The 17,765-nt window shown below is 36.7% G+C and overlaps 1 protein-coding gene across 1 annotated transcript in view; it reads right to left on the reverse strand.

Annotated features, from left to right (window-relative positions):
- LOC136261089 (adhesion G-protein coupled receptor V1-like) overlaps positions 1-17,765 on the reverse strand; it is a 259,887-nt gene that overhangs the window by 95,326 nt on the left and 146,796 nt on the right. Inside the window, exons 45-47 of the mRNA XM_066055056.1 lie at positions 15,312-15,518; positions 11,504-11,641; positions 11,244-11,456 (exon numbers count right to left, since the gene is read on the reverse strand). Of these exons, the coding sequence (XP_065911128.1) occupies positions 11,244-11,456; positions 11,504-11,641; positions 15,312-15,518 (558 nt within the window). The remainder of the gene's footprint in view (positions 1-11,243; positions 11,457-11,503; positions 11,642-15,311; positions 15,519-17,765) is intronic.

Genomic DNA, 17,765 nt, shown 5'->3' on the forward strand with positions numbered 1-17,765 from the left:
CGAAAAATAACACCAATATGTTGTCATGCCTACAGGGTAAACCACATATGGGAAGCAGCTGATAATCGGTGTGTGGATAGGTTAACTAGTGAACCTAAAATCTTTTGTGATTTGAAAGAAATCGAGCTAAAAACCATGAAGATACAGTGAAAAGACCAAGCAATTATGCAATCGAGATTGGCTAATAAAAAAAAAACGACCACTTGCCACGCCTACCGGAAAAACTGCTTGGAGTAATGCTTTGAAAATCGCTGTACAGATGGAGTAATCATCTTAGAAAGGATCTTCAATTATGTAGAAGAATCAAACTTAAAGCCACAGAGTTATAACACAAAATCCAACTTAGTATAGGAAGTGTAAGATCGAGATACTCTAATAGAGCAGTCACCCTGAAGAGAGATCAGATAGAAAGAAGTAACCCATATAGAGATCAGCTACAAACAAATAACCCAGTAGAAATATGTGACCGTCTCAGCAAAAAACTCGACTTGTTCGCACAAGCATGCGTATTGAGAAAATCGAAATAATAAAATAATTCGTAAAATTATGCATGCTAAAAGAAAAAACTATGCAAGTTTTAATGGGCCAGTACTTAAAGAAGGTAGACTCAAATTGATTAAAACTATATATTATCTTATTCGCCTGTTCATGACGAGTTTGAAAATCTTTGTTTTGTTTCTCTAGCTCCAATGGTATGCGTGTCACGTGCGTTTGTTTACAATGCGGTAAACGTAAACAAAATCGTCATCATTTCTTCTACCAAACCGTCTTCATATCCATATGCGCAAGTATCTACAGGGCTAATACTATACCTTGGCTGATGTGCTGATCCATGGTGAACGGTTTAAGCCACATTGCAACATTGTAGACTAATCCAAATGGAAGTTATGGCTGCGAATGTAAGCGCCTGTAGTTTATTTTCAGTATAGTCGCTGTACAAATCGATTATCTTGCTCTTCCTACTGTCTAGCGCTATAATTCCAAAACTACACACCACAAAAGGCTGAAACTTTGGTGGTCCATTCCTTGGATACTGCAAATATTGCTGAGTGAATAAAAAAAAAAAATTTTATCGTGCAAACAAGTCGGGTTTTTGCTGAGACGGTCACATATGTGTTGGAAAAAAATCACCATGTAGAGAGATCAGTTAGGAACAAGTCACCCAGTAGAGAGTTCAGCTAGAAACATGTCACCCTGTAGAGAGATCGGCTACAAACAAGTTACCCTACAGAGAGATCAGCTACAAACAAATCACCCAGTAGAAATGTGTTAGAAACAAATCACCATGTAGAGAGATCAATTAGAAACAAGTCACCCAGTAGAGAGTTCAGCTAGAAACAAGTCACCCTGTAGAGAGATCAGCTACAAACAAATCACCCTGTAGAAGGATCAGCTGAAAACAAGTCACTCTGTAGAGATATCAGTTAGAAAAAGTTACCCAATAGGGTCATTCCATACCAAATCAACCAAAAAAAATCCGGACCCCTTCGGATTTTCATGAAATTTGGTATAGACATGGACTCTACTAAGAAACTTTCTCACACCAAAATTTGGCCAATTCTATTGATCTCCCTTTAAGATATGACCGCTCAAAGCTTATTAGAAAATATTACAGCAGCTTACACAGGCTTAATAAAATGGCCATAACTTAGTCATTGATTTCCACAGAACTTTTCTGTTTAGATTTTTGGAATGCTTATTAAATTTCCTTTCAAGTGATATATAATTCATTATAATTATTCAAAGGAAAAGGTCAAACCACAAAAATGTGACTTTTTCCTTTGATCTTAATTATTTCAAAAACGGATATTTTAATTGCTTTTATTTTTTGTTCAAATATTCTTCTAATAGCTTTCTTTCATGCCAGTAAGTTTGAAGTTGGGATGGCAAGTAGACCATGAGTTATGGCTACATACATAATTCTTATTGATGTTTGCATGCTACAGGGGGTATAACTATGAACACTACTATAACAATACAAACTTTTAAATTCAATTATAGTATGGAATGATTGGAATCTCATAAGAATGTGGTTACACATACAGTTGGAGGCATAGTACACAGGTATAATCACGAGATTAAACAGAAGTATCATTTTATGGTTATCAATGCAGTTTTGATAACTGGTGAAAATACCGTCAAAAGTCCATAGCTAATAGAGATTTTGTGCCATATATTGGGAAGGTTTGGTACTTAAGTTTGGTGAAGAAAATAGTTTGACAAAATTGTGAAACTTCATAATAGGAGGGTTTTAATTTGGTAAAGTAACCAAATTTGCCGAACAATTTCTCCGCTAAGCTTTTCTGTTGTTATTTTGTATAGTGCTTGTCCGACATGCATAGGCTAGGCATAGCAACTGGGGGGGAGAGCAAGGGGAGCTAGAGCCCCCTAATGATTTTCTATGTTTAGTGTGCAAAACGATCGAAGTACTCTAATAGAATAGTCAGTTGAGCAGTCATTGTATAAAATTGCCCTCACAATTGATATCAGAAGGCAAAATTTTCCTGTGGGGGCATGCTCCCAGACCCCCTAGAGGGGTTGTGTCCGCATGTTTATACTCTCCTTTACAACCACCTGGAAAAGAGCCCCCCCCCCATTGAAAAATATTCAGCTACGCCTATGACATGTATAATTTGTTTTGCGGGATCTGTATGTAATGTTTTTTGATGTAATAACTATCTAATCCAAAACAGCCAAGCTGTAAAAAAAGTGTGCGGCCCTGAGAAAGGCTATATGGTGAAAAAAGATGTGAAATCCAAGGTGGCGGCCAAGAAATGGCTGTGATGGTAGGTTAATGGTAAAAATTTTAATAACGACAATTCAGGTGAATTTTGTGCCAAGACCGAGCGGCACCAAATTCACCTGAATTGTTGTTATTAAAATTTTTACCATTAACCTACCATCACAGCCATTTCTTGGCCGCCACCTTGGATTTCACATCTTTTTTCACCATATAGCCTTTCTCAGGGCCGCACACTTTTTTTACAGCTTGGCTGTTTTGGATTAGATTTCACTTCTTTTTGCATTTGTATACCCCAAAGCCGGCCATGCTTTTAAACCTGTCATTTTTTTCTTTACTACAGGAAGAAGAAAATATGAAGCAGGGTGATTTCTTTGTAGCTGACCTCTCTGCAAGGTGATCCTTCTAGCTGATCCCTCTACCGGATGAGTTGTTTGTAGCTGAACTCTCTACAGGGTGATTTGTTTGTAGCTGAACTCTCTACAAGGTAACTTCTTCTAGCTAATCTTTCTGCAGGGTGATTTGTTTGTAGCTGAATTTTCTACAGGGCGGTTTGTTTTCAGCTAAACTGCTGAACTCTCTACAATGTAACTTCTTCTAGCTAAACTCTCTACGGGTGGCTTGTTTCTAGCTGATCTCTCTACAGGGTGACTTGTTTGTAGCTGAACTCTCTACAAGGTGATTTGTTTGTAGCTGAACTCTCTACAAGGTAACTTCTTCTTTCTACAGGGTGATTTGTTTGTAGCTGAATTCTCTACAGGGCGATTTGTTTGCAGCTGAACTCTCTACATGGTAGTTTCTTTGTAGCTGAACTCTCTACAATGTAACTTCTTCTAGCTGAACTCTCTACATGGTGACTTGTTTGTAGCTGAACTCTCTACAGGGTGATTTGTTTGTAGCTGAACTCTCTACAAGGTAACTTCTTCTAGCTGACCTTTCTATAGGGTGATTTGTTTGTAGCTGAATTCTCTACATGGTAGTTTCTTTGTAGCTGAACTCTATACAATGTAACTTCTTCTAGCTGAACTCTCTACATGGTGACTTGTTTGTAGCTGAACTCTCTACAGGGTGATTTGTTTGTAGCTGAACTCTCTGCAAGGTAACTTCTTCTAGCTGACCTTTCTATAGGGTGATTTGTTTGTAGCTGAAGTCTCTACATGGTAGTTTCTTTGTAGCTGAACTCTCTACAATGTAACTTCTTCTAGCTGAACTCTCTACAGGATGACTTGTTTCTAGCTGATCTCTCTACAGGGTGACTTGTTTGTAGCTGAACTCTCTACAGGGTGATTTGTTTGTAGCTGAACTCTCTACAAGGTAACTTCTTCTAGCTGAACTCTGTACAGGATGACTTGTTTCTAGCTGATCTCTCTACAGGGTGACTTGTTTGTAGCTGAACTCTCTACAGGGTGATTTGTTTGTAGCTGAACTCTCTACAAGGTAACTTCTTCTAGCTGAACTCTCTACATGGTGATTTGTTTGTAGCTGAACTCTCTACAATGTAATTTCTTCTAGCTGAACTCTCGACGGGTGGCTTGTTTCTAGCTGATCTCTCTACAGGGTGACTTGTTTGTAGCTGAACTCTCTACAGGGTGATTTGTTTGTAGCTGAACTCTCTACAAGGTAACTTCTTCTAGCTGAACTCTCTACATGGTGATTTGTTTGTAGCTGAACTCTCTACAATGTAACTTCTTCTAGCTGAACTCTCTACAGGATGACTTGTTTCTAGCTGATCTCTCTACAGGGTGACTTGTTTATAGCTGAACTCTCTACAGGGTGATTTGTTTGTAGCTGAACTCTCTACAAGGTAACTTCTTCTAGCTGAACTCTCTACAGGATGACTTGTTTCTAGCTGATCTCTCTACAGGGTGACTTGTTTGTAGCTGAACTCTCTACAGGGTGATTTGTTTGTAGCTGAACTATCTACAAGGTAACTTCTTCTAGCTGACCTTTCTACAGGGTGATTTGTTTGTAGCTGAATTCTCTACAGGGCAATTTGTTTGCAGCTGAACTCTATACATGGTAGCTTCTTTGTAGCTGAACTCTCTACAATGTAACTTCTTCTAGCTGAACTCTCTACAGGATGACTTGTTTCTAGCTGATCTCTCTACAGGGTGACTTGTTTGTAGCTGAACTCTCTACAGGGTGATTTGTTTGTAGCTGAACTCTCTACAAGGTAGCTTCTTCTAGCTGATCTTTCTACAGGGTGATTTGTTTGTAGCTGAATTCTCTACAGGCGATTTGTTTGCAGCTGAACTCTCTACATGGTAGTTTCTTTGTAGCTGAACTCTCTACAATGTAACTTATTCTAGCTGAACTCTCTACGGGTGGCTTGTTTCTAGCTGATCTCTCTACAGAGTGTCTTGTTTCTAGCTGAACTCTCTACAGGGTGATTTGTTTGTAGTTGAACTCTCTACAAGGTAACTTCTTCTAGCTGATCTACTTTTCTACAGGGTGATTTGTTTGTAGCTGAATTCTGTTCAGGGCGATTTGTTTGCAGCTGAACTCTCTATATAGTAGTTTCTTTGTAGCTGAACTCTCTACAGGGTGATTTGTTTGTAGCTGAACTCTCTACAAGGTAGCTTCTTCTAGCTGATCTTTCTACAGGGTGATTTGTTTGTAGCTGAATTCTCTACAGGCGATTTGTTTGCAGCTGAACTCTCTACATGGTAGTTTCTTTGTAGCCGAACTCTCTACAGTGTAACTTATTCTAGCTGAACTCTCTACGGGTGGCTTGTTTCTAGCTGATCTCTCTACAGAGTGTCTTGTTTCTAGCTGAACTCTCTACAGGGTGATTTGTTTGTAGTTGAACTCTCTACAAGGTAACTTCTTCTAGCTGATCTACTTTTCTACAGGGTGATTTGTTTGTAGCTGAATTCTGTTCAGGGCGATTTGTTTGCAGCTGAACTCTCTATATAGTAGTTTCTTTGTAGCTGAACTCTCTACAGGGTGATTTGTTTGTAGCTGAACTCTCTACAAGGTAACTTCTTCTAGCTGATCTTTCTACAAGGTGATTTGTTTGTAGCTGAATTCTCTACAGGGCGATTTATTTGCAGCTGAACTCTCTACATGGTAGTTTCTTTGTAGCTGAACTCTGTTCAAAGTAACTTCTTCTAGCTGAACTCTCTACAGGATGACTTGTTTCTAGCTGATCTCTCTACAGGATGACTTGTTTGTAGCTGAACTTTCTACAGGGTGATTTGTTTGTAGCTGAACTCTCTACAAGGTAACTTCTTCTAGCTGATCTTTCTACAGGGTGATTTGTTTGTAGTTGAATTCTCTACAGGTGATTTGTTTGCAGCTGAACTCTTTTACATGGTGGTTTCTTTGTAGCTGAACTCTCTACAAAGTGACTTCTTCTAGCTGATCTATCTACAGGATGACTTGTTTCTAACTGAACTCTCTACAGTGTGATCTGTTAATAGCAGAACTTTCTACTGGGTGATTTGTTTGCAGCTAAACTCTTTGCATGATTGTTTCTTTGTAACTGAACTCTCTACAAGGTGACTTCTTCTAGCTGATCTCTCTACAGGATGACTTGTTTCTAACTGAACTCTCTACGGTGTGATCTGTTCATAGCGGAACTTTTTACTGGGTGATTTGTTTACAGCTAAACTCTTTGCATGATTGTTTCTTTGTAACTGAACTCTCTACAAGGTAACTTCTTCTAGCTGATCTCTCTACAGGGCAATTTGTTTGTAGCTGAATTCTCTACAGGGTGATTTATTTGAGCTGAACTCTCTACATGATGGCTTATTTGTAGCTGAACTCTCTATTAGGTACCTTCTTCTAGCTGATCTGACTACAGGGTGACTTGTTTGTAGCTGAATTCCCTACAGAATAACTTACAATGTAATATAACTGAGTAAATTATAAATGCAGCTGAATGCTTTATTAGGGTGACTGTTCTATTAGAGTATCTCGATCTCGCATTTGCTGCACCTAGTTGCCTTTCGAATCATAACTCAGTGATTTGTAATCCGATTCTTCTGTACTACTGCAAGGACTTTCTATGATGATTATTCCAGCTACATACTGATTTTCAGCTCGTTGCTCTAAGCGGTTTGCCTGGTAGATACGAAAACTAATAGTTTTTTTTATTCATAAAAATCGATCGCGTAATTTTGACACAGGCTGGGTTTCGTGTCATATCTCCATGGTCTTTATCCCGATTCCTTTCAAACCACAAAAAGGCACTCCTAAGATGGTTGCTCCATCTACATATCAATTTTCAACTGATTCCTCCAAGGCGTTTACCCTGTAGGCGTGACAGACCTTCGACCTTATTTTACGCAAATAATCGGTCATAACTCCGTGAATGTTCATCGGATTCCTACCAACGTTGGTACGGAGATCCGCCTTAATGAGCCCTTTAAGTGTGCCAAATTTCAGCCAAATCCGAGTACGCATTCGTGTTTTATGGCGAATTTTGCGAAGTGTGCGAAATGAAGATGATGAAGAAGAAAAAAACGAAGAAATTAAAACGAAATTTTGTTCGCTCGTATCTCGGAAATGGCTGGAGCGATTTTCTTCAAATTTGGTATGTAGACTACCCTAACTGGGCGGCACGTCTCCAGCAAATTTGGTTCCAATCGGATAAGGGATCACAGAGCTACATAGGTGTGAAAATTGCGTTTTCTTTCTTCCTGTTAATATACTCACGGTGTGGCGCGCCGGCTTCTTGGGCCGCACGACACACTATCGTGTGTCTTGATACTTCATAAAGTCACAAGGAAAACTCCAGATGGGGAACAATATAGGCTATAGCATTGCCTTGTCGTCAGAGATACTATAGCAATTTAGGTGGTAGAGTACAGACTGTCTGTGGGATCAAGACCTCTCTATATTTACTCTGTATATTGGCATGAATTTTCAAAAATGTATTGCACCAGTAACACTTAGACACTGGAAAACTTCATATATGGACATCAACATAGACAAAAGCATTATTGAATATTTCAAAACCAAAAGATAAATTTGTAAAAGAATATTTTCATTGTCTGAAATTTGAGTATCAGTGGGTTACATTTATTGCTGGACATACGTACAGTAGTTCACCATCAAACACTGTATTCTGATTAATCTTAATTGACTGTACAACACCAATGGTGGTACTATATATGTCCAGCAATGAATGGAATCCATGCACTGATATACTAGAATACTTAACAACAAATCCTACCATTTCACACACTTTTTGTGTTGCTTTTCATGAACTAATGAATGAAATTACCTTAGATTATCATATTTTTAAAATTGATAAAATTATAGAATTTTAGTCTGCATAGATTAAGCAGTATACGTATACACTATATACCCTATCAAATAAGCTATGCTAAGTAACTTTTGTACGTACAATAATAATAATATATATATTTACTGAAAAGAAGTTGGATCCCTATGCAAGTATGTAGTTTTTGATGTGTATTTAGCTTTTCACATAACTGCTTGCATAACTTATTCTAAAGCGGTAATCAAAATGCCCTGTAACTTTTTTTTTGCTGTACCATTGGTGAACACTAAATGTTGAAAGTGTACTGTAGGATAACTTAAACTGTCACTGACTTGATGCATTTTTCATGAAAAATCAGGAGCTGTAGGTGCACCTCATACTCAATTTGCAAAAATTCGAGAAATTGGTTTACGTACATTATCAGTGTCCAATTGTGTGTAACTACTCCAAATTTCATGGTCATACCACATTCTATTACTGAGTTACAAAATTTTAAAAACATTACCAGATTTTGGAACAGTACACTAATCCCCTCTGAAGTTTTCTTTGCACTGGCACTTTCTTGTGATTTTATGAAATGTAGCTGTTATGTCAAAAAACTTTGCATACAGATCTTACAAAACAAATTATACATATACTGTAAAAGACGCTATACGAGAAGTTGGCAGGGGAGTTGTTTGGCGAAGAAATGGAAACTAAAACCCTTTTCCTTACCAAACTTACAGTACCATAAGATAATTTACCACCAAACCTCCCCAATATAATTATGGTATACAACCTCTATTATGGACTTTTGACGATATTTGCACCAGTTGTCATAACTGCATTGATATACATAACATGGGTATATTGGTGTGCCTCAGCAATGGAGAGTATTAATACTTCTGTTTAATGTTGTGATTATGCCTGTGTACTATGCCTCCAACTGTATGTGTAATACAACTTGACCACATTCTGATGAGATTCCAATCATTCCATACTATAATTGAATTTAAAAGTTTGTATTGTTATAGTAGTGTTCATAGTTATACCCCCTGTAGCATGTAAACATCAATAAGAATTATGTATGTAGCCATAACTCATGGTCTACTTGCCATCCCAACTTCAAACTTACTGGCATGAAAGAAAGCTATTAGAAGAATATTTGAACAAAAAATAAAAGCAATTAAAATATCCGTTTTTGAAATAATTAAGATCAAAGGAAAAAGTCACATTTTTGTGGTTTGACCTTTTCCTTTGAGTAATTATAATGAATTATATATCACTTGAAAGAGAATTTAATAAGCATTCCAAAAATCTAAACAGAAAGGTTCTGTGGAAATCACCAACAAAGTTATGGCCATTTTATTAAACCTGTGTAAACTGCTGTAATATTTTCTAATAAACTTTGAGCGGTCATATCTTAAAGGGAGATCAATAGAATTGGCCAAATTTTGGTGTGAGAAAGTTTCTTAGTAGAGTCCATGTCTATACCAAATTTCATGAAAATCCGAAGGGGTCCGGATTTTTTTTGGTTGATTTGGCATGGAATGACCCAATAGAGAGATCAGCTACAAACAAATCACCCTGTAGAATATGTGCTAGAAACAAGTCACCCTGAAAAGGTTCAAACTACAAACAATGAGAGTTTCAGCTACAGTTCAGTTATGTAAGAAATTGCCTTATTACATATGTGATATCATTCAGTGTAAAATATACAAACATTTAATCAGACAAAAAGGTATACACATAATTGCTTCTGGCTTTTGTTCCACAATTCCTGCAGTGATGAAAAACAAAAAAGTTAAAGGAAGCACCAAAGCCATTTGATGGCTGGCTTTGTGGCTTCCAATACAATAAGAAGTGATATCTAAACCAAAACAGCCAAGCTGCAAAAAAACGAGTGTGGCCCTCAAAAACGCCAGGGTGAAAAAAAGATGTGAAATGCAATGTGGCGGCCAAGGAATGGCTGTGATGGTAGGTTAATGGCAAAAAGTTTAATAATGACAATTCAGGTGAATTTGATGCCGAATCCTAATGAAACGTGGAGGAGGCAACACAAATTCAGCTGAATTGTCGTTATTAAAATTTTTGTCATTAACCTACCATTTCTTGGCTAGCACCTTGGATTTCACATCTTTTTTCACCCTGGCCTTTTTGGGGGCCGCACTCTTTTTATAGCTTAGCTGTTTTGGTTTAGATAATAATATTATTCCACTGCTGAATTACTGGTATACACTATACCCAAGATGCAGGTGACTAAATGTGTGATTTATCACCCTGTATGTGTAAGGAGAAGATGGTTTTATTGATGATACATTAGGAGGAGAGACAAAACTATGTTGTAAATTACTAAATGTTCAGCAGTTTAAGCAGTTGTATTTTAGTTACTCAAAATGTCTATTATACCCACTCTTTGTTTACACTGGGGAAACTGCTGCCTAGTTAGTTCTTAGATCCCAAAACTTTGAATGAAGTATACTCTACAGCTACATGATGATAAAACCACGTTACTAAATATCATTACTAAACATTGTTTAGTGTTGCTATGTTACCGTATGCGCAGAAATGTTTGTGGTAAGAAATTTTTACTGTTGAAAACTAAAACAGGGTTTTCACGATTTTATTTTTATGATTCCATACCTAAATTAGATTTTTCGCTATTAATTTTTGCTTTCACGGATCAAACTACCTGAAGTAGTTAGTGATTGTCTGGTGTTTGAGCTTGTGTCATACTGAGTAGCAGAGATATAACAGCCAAGTTCAGCAGCATGTCACAGTTGATCTATTTAACAGATAGCAATCTCAAGCACCCTAAAAAGCTCAGCCATGTTTCGAAGCACTAGTTACTGTATGTAGCTGGCTACCGCAAAGGGTGGGGTGTCTCGCATTTCACGATTCACCATCTCTCCAACTGGGAATATATCCTTATAGCCATGAATGCAGTTAGTAATACTAAAAGTGCTGATGATTGTCTAAGCAAAAAAAAATCGAAAATTACTATGACAGATTTACTATTCATGGTGACTGGATCAACCATGCCATGAAAATTTCCTTCTGTAAAATATATCAAGAATGCACCACTTTTGCGCCATGGAAATCCAAATTAAGTCTTCAAAGTTTTCATATTGTCAATAATACACACCCTGATTGTTATACTGTATGTAACAACCAAAATCAGAGGCTACTTTTATGGAATAGGAACCTTCCTTCCCTTAGATTTGTCTGTGTGTTCATAATGGTGGCAACAGCAATAGGTTTAGCAACACGCCATAAAAGTATTATTATACTTACCATCATTATCTACTATGGATACTGTAGTTTGACCCATTCTTCTACGATGACTAACTTGATCAGGTAGTGAATTACGGTCAATAGTAAGGGTAAAGGTCTCAGCATCATCCTCCAATATATCATCATCATTTATTGGAACATCAAATGAAACACTGGTCACTCCAGCAGGAAATGTGACAGTGTATGGTCCAGAATCATAATCAACACCTCCTCCTGTAATTTACTGCTATTAACAATTATTAATTGCATTCTTCACTTACTAGTGGCAGTGTTCTGATTATCAGTAATTCGTATAGTAATATCAGTTGATGATGGGTTACTGAGAACTAGTACAGGTTGTGCTGGTCCATTATATTCATCAACACTGTATGTTGACTGGTCAAACCTTACAGTTGCAGCTAAAGAAATAATAATAATACTGCGTACACATGTGTATCATAGGTGTACTAAGTACCTCATGGTTAGGGGGCCAGACTATGATAAGGACAAAAATAAAAGCTGTGCATGTGATGCATGCTAAACTATGGGGGTCTGAGGGAATGTCTCTTCTGAGGAAAATTTGTGAAATCTAACATTTTAGCACTGAAGCCTGAAGGAGTAGGTAAAATCTGAAGGAGTATACAAGTGGTTTAGTGGACTTAGTATGATGCATCATTTATTTGGTGGAGCTACATACATAACATAGTGACAGCTATAATGATGATAATGATTTCAGCATGTTTGTAGAACTTATTTACTAGTGGGTTTGCCAAAATTAATGGAAATTGTCATTCATGTAGCATATAACTTCATCTGCAAAAGGGCTTACATTAACTACCTGCATGTGTACTCAACTCATACACGTTTAAGTAAACACTGTTACCAATTACTGCTTGCATTCTGTCTGCCTCACATAATTCCATAAGTATCCACTCACAAATCATGAATAAACAAATATGTGCTGTGTTTTGAGATGCATTTGGTGTGTGTAAACCATTAGTTATAGGCTGCATGATAGTTTATGATAGCTCTAGTATATTTCACTGTGTTGTTTACTAAACAGAAACAGTAGGTGAAAGGTCTGGCCTCTAGATATACAATGTAGAACAACTATTGTGCTTTTCCTTAAGAATAGCACTGAAAAATAGTCTGTTTCACCAAGTATAAGCAGCTAACACCTTTAGAATTAATTCAAATAGTAGCCGCAGCATTTATTTAAGGGTGGTGTTTATGCTCTACCTTTTAAGGGTGCAGCCAGTATTCAAATGCAACAACTATTAAAGGTGTGGCATTTAACCAAGGAAATACATTATTTCAACTTGTAGCAAAAAGCAAATATACTATCAATTTTAGATTGTACTTAGTTAAATAAGTATTCTTATCATCACTGGACTACATAGTTGGTTTGCCAAGTCACAGTATACAAGTCCTACACTGGACTAACCAAAAATAGTTGGGTACAATGCTTCTAAGAAATTTGTATGGACTGACTAGGTTGTTTTTCAGATAAATATATGAAGCCACAAGTAAGTACAATACAACAAAATTACAAATACAACAAAAATAGCTTAATAAATTCTTTGAATTCCAAATCTATCATGAACCACAATAGTGGGTTCATAATAGAGATTGTATATGTCTTTGCAAAAACTCTACTAGAACGCATGTCTAAAAAAAACCTTGAAAAGCATCCTCCAACTCAAAACCACCCTCTGGTGGTTATTTGCAATGACTATAGGTGCACTAGTAAGTATCAAGTGAAAAGGAAACAGTATGTGTATTTGGAACAAAACTGAAATTTGCCATTTTGTTTATCTTCATATTATTCATATTATCATTATTCTTATTTTGTTGCACCCATGTACAGCAAACGTTATCCACTTTTTTGCACTAAAAACTATATAGCCATGCTTACTGAGTCCTTCCGCGTGTCCATGACCTATTAATAAGCCCATATTCCACAGATTGCCAACCACTGGACATTTTTCAAAGTTCTCTTTGCCATTCACAATTGGAGGCAGTTCCAAATATTATAGATGCCATATAACAATAAAATTACAGGATTCTGTTGTGTGAGCTTCTTTGGGCTTTGTTGTAGCATTCAGGCTGAAAACTGTAACAGAACTTCTTACACTTAGAAGATCGCGCATATAGTGTCTCTGCATAGTGAGTATAGTCTACTTCTTCCTGTAAACACACAATCAATTTGCTACGAGTGACCACACAAGCACTCTCTCAGAGACATAACAAAGTGATAGCGCTGATACCAGAGATTATTTATTGCTATGAATATAGTTTCTATAAGCCATATTTCCTTTCCACACAAAGCCTAAAGTTGGGTGGAGTCAGTATCAGTCTTGTTAAAATTAATTGTCTGACCACATTGTGTAAACAACATGGCTTCATGCTACTGATAACTTCTAATTATATCCTGGTCAGAGTTCCATGTCTTGTGACAAGTAGCTAGCTCAGTATCATACCATCTGGTGAGTATTCATGAACACTGCATGAAGATACTACAATGACTAAGTGTCCTGACACATGTAGCAAGACAATAGCTGCACAATATTAGGAATGTATGTAATGTACATGTACAGTCTTGTCTGCAGCCAAGAGTAGTCACGTAAATACTCTAATAATACAGTCAAGTATGTCTGATAACAACGCTTACACTGAACTTGACAGCCACTAATGTAAATTGCTCTACATATCTACAACAATTATCATTATCTATAAAACAAATACATTACTTGATTAACAAGTTGATGTTGTGCTACTTCTAAAAACCAGGCGCTATGCAGCTAGCTAACTCATCTGGAATTAACTATAGACAGTATATGCCACTATGAATTAACCAACTATGTACTACTATTTTACAATAGGATAGTTTTGGGTTGTACAATAATATTATTAGCTAATTCTCATATTTCATAATTCATGAAATTTTTGTAATTCATTCAATTATGTTGCTATGCACTGCTAAAGAAGCGTGTGTTAAACAAACCACTTTTATCAACATATTACGCACAGAAGTATCTTCTAAACTGTTTTATAGTGTGACTAATGTGTTTTTTCTCACAAATTCTCTCGACAAAGCCTTAAAGCTGCTCTTCATTCCGTTCGCGTACGTAAGGGATATGCCCCCTTTCAGCTCGAAGCGATAGGCTATTCCTGGTAGTGTACGAGGCCTGCACCGTTGTTTTTCAGTTGCTAAACGCCTGAAAACCTCAAGGGGAAGGCAGTCTGAGGAAAGGGGAAGGCAGTCAAGGGCGTGGCAGTCTGAGGAAAGGGCGTGGCAGTCAAGGGGAAGGCAGTCTGCCACGCCCGTATTTCAGTCCGCCGAAAAGCCCGTATTTCAGTCGGCCGAAAAGAAACCACCTCAGAGCAAAGTTCACCTGTGCAGAAGTTTAATGCAGACTTCATTTTGCTATTACTTCTTACGTAAAAGCTGCTTTTACCATTATTTAACAATTTTGCTCACATGGGTGCGTACAGACAAACATAGGTAGATAGGTAGATAGGTACACACACACACTTTTACGAAAACAATTTCAGTAAACCAGGCACGTGCCCACAGCCTTCGGCCGGCTGTGGGCGTGCGCCTGGTTTAATAAAAACTACACCAACTAGATGAACAAAAAATTAAACATTTTTAAAGAGGAATAGGGATCACTGAAATAAGCCATGAATTAAGAAGGGATCACTGGGGTGGCAATATAAACCACAAATCCTTATTTAGACTCATCTCAAAATGACACAGCATGTAACTAAAATTTATGACACAGAGTCAAAATAGGGATTTGTGGTTTACATTATCACCCCAGCAATCCCTTCTTGTTTCATGGCTTTTTTTCAGCAATCAATTCTTGTTTCATGACTTTTTCCAGCAATCCCTATTCCTCTTTTAAAATTTTCAATTTTTCATTCATCTAGTGTATACATTATCTTCTGAAAACCAATATTCAAACTTCAATGTGCTTTTGTGCAAACCCTTATAACTTCATGCTATTAACACTAGATGGATTTTATTACCATTGCAATCACATTACCATCACAGTTGAAGAGAATATTGCTATAAATACTACTTACGATCATTTCCTACTATGGTAATGGTAGCTTGACTTTGTGCACCAATGTTAATACGACTAGAGAGTGATGTAGGTGAAATTATTAGGTTGAATGCCTCATCTTTTTCCAATATATTATCATCATTTATTGGAACACTAAATGAAATATTAGTCTGTCCAGCAAGAAATGTGACAGTGTATGGTCCAGAATCATAATCAACACCTCCTCCTGTAATAATCACATGTCACTTGAAAAGCAATCAATAAATAATATAGTATTGTTTGTATATGTAGTGTGCAATAGGTATGTATGGAAGTCATATCATAGAGTACAGTAGTTATGCATATACTTTCTCACAAAAAAATATTGACCAGAAATCAGCTTCACAATACACCTTGGCAGTATTGGTTAGGTATAACAAAAATTCATAATTATGCTGTAAAAAAGTAACAAGCACAAGAAATTTCATATTCGATAAGATAAAAATCAGTTAATCAAAGAAGTAAAAGGGTCATTCCATGTCAAATCAACAAGGAATTTAGGGTCACCTCTCGGATTTTGACGAAACTTGGTGTGTTTATAGTTCCTGTGGTGCTTATCACTCATGCAAATTTTTAGCTCCATACATTCCATAGTTTCTGATTTATGACCACAAATATTTTGAATATTTCATGAAAATTTGGTCCATCTCTAGTTACAAAATCAACTGCAACTTTGTACTGTGTAAATATTTTTAAACACAATTTTTACTGGTGGAAGACTGTTGATTGACCTTTCCAGTGATCCCTAAATTATGGGAATTATGGTTCAAAAGTACTTCAATGAAAACTTTAATCCTATATATTTTGAAAAATGCTGCTTGAAAGTTTTCAAATTCTTTTGTGAATAATGATTGGGTCATAGTCTATGTTTGATAAAATTTTTGTGGTGGGACCACAATGGGCTCAAGAGATATAATGACTTATGTTGTGGTATGTGGTGGAATTTGCAGGCTATTACTGCTGTATTGGAGTGTACACCTCCAATAACCACTCACAACAAGGCTATGCCAAGTTTGTCTTACAGAGTGAAGGTGTCTAGGTACATTGCAACCTGTATTGGTAACCACCTGTATTGAAAGACCATCTATAAGCTGCAGATAATTTATATTTTAATTGGATCTTAACCCCTTCACCGCCAAATTTGTAGAGGCTCCAATCTACTGTACACACCATATCATATAATCCTATAAAACTATATATCAATTTACTCACTATAGAACAAGGAATTCGATTATGAAGTTGTTGTTTACACAACAACAATCACAAATCCATTATATAATTTTAAAGTACGAAAATCGATTTAAGCAAAACCAAACATGAAATTTCAGGCTAGCATTGTTTATAATAACACAATAAACATCACTAACCAGTTTACAGCTGAAGCGATTATCTCTAAGTCTGATTTTCCAACATTTGAGCAAGTGTGCATGCGCATACAAGCATGAAGTCACTGTTTCGAGGCGTACAATAGTAGCAATATGCCACTCCAACCTACGTATATAATCCCTCTCCTTACTGTTTCTCTTTATTAGTAGTGCCATTATCACGTCAAAGAATCATCTACAATGATTGTTATCAACGTTCCGAAAGTACGCAATTGCATATAACCATGCAATAGTGTGTGAGAGACCGGTTATCCCTGTTCTTGTTCACTTAAATGCGTTCCCACTACAGGCTAAGCGCAGGGGCTACTAAAACGCTCGACTGAAGTTACAGAGCGTTTAGAATGTGATGCTATGGGCGTTTATAATCAAAACCGCCATATGGCAGTTGTGGTGGTGAGAGGGTTAATGTATAACACCAAAGCATCAATCTTTTCTAGCAAATCCAAAAGTGATCCTTATTAGACAGGCTAACTATAAATGAGATCATCATGCATCCATAAACACATTAATGTTGTACCATCTCTTCAGTTATACCTTATTTATTAAGTAAAATCTTACCGTAGTGCACTTACATACATATCCCAACTCTACACTGTTCAAGTTAAGTACATGGTTGCATAGGTACAACAGACCTCCTCAAAAAGGATATCTGGGTACCTTAATAGCCTCATGATCTTACTTTATAATTGTACATACATTTTGGACCCAATACAAGTATGTGGTTTCTCAAAAATGAGCACTTCATCAATGGTCCAGGGAATAGAAGAGTTACACTATATACAGTAGATGCGTTACTTGTACCAAGAGTTTTTATATTATTAATACTTGCTAGCACCTCAATGTGTGATTTATAGTACTGTAATTACTAAAATTAATGGTTTTTCAAAGTATTTTGTGTTGACGTTTTGAAGATGAGTACAGGTAAATGTTAAATATGTGGTCGACATGTTTACTTCCTACGTGAGTATGTGTATGAATTTATGACTTGATCTTCAAAGTGGTCATGAATGTAAAGTAATGTAGTTTTCAGACATTGAGATACAATTAAT

This window comes from Dysidea avara, chromosome 7 (assembly GCF_963678975.1).
Source record: "Dysidea avara chromosome 7, odDysAvar1.4, whole genome shotgun sequence".
Lineage (NCBI taxonomy): Eukaryota > Metazoa > Porifera > Demospongiae > Dictyoceratida > Dysideidae > Dysidea > Dysidea avara.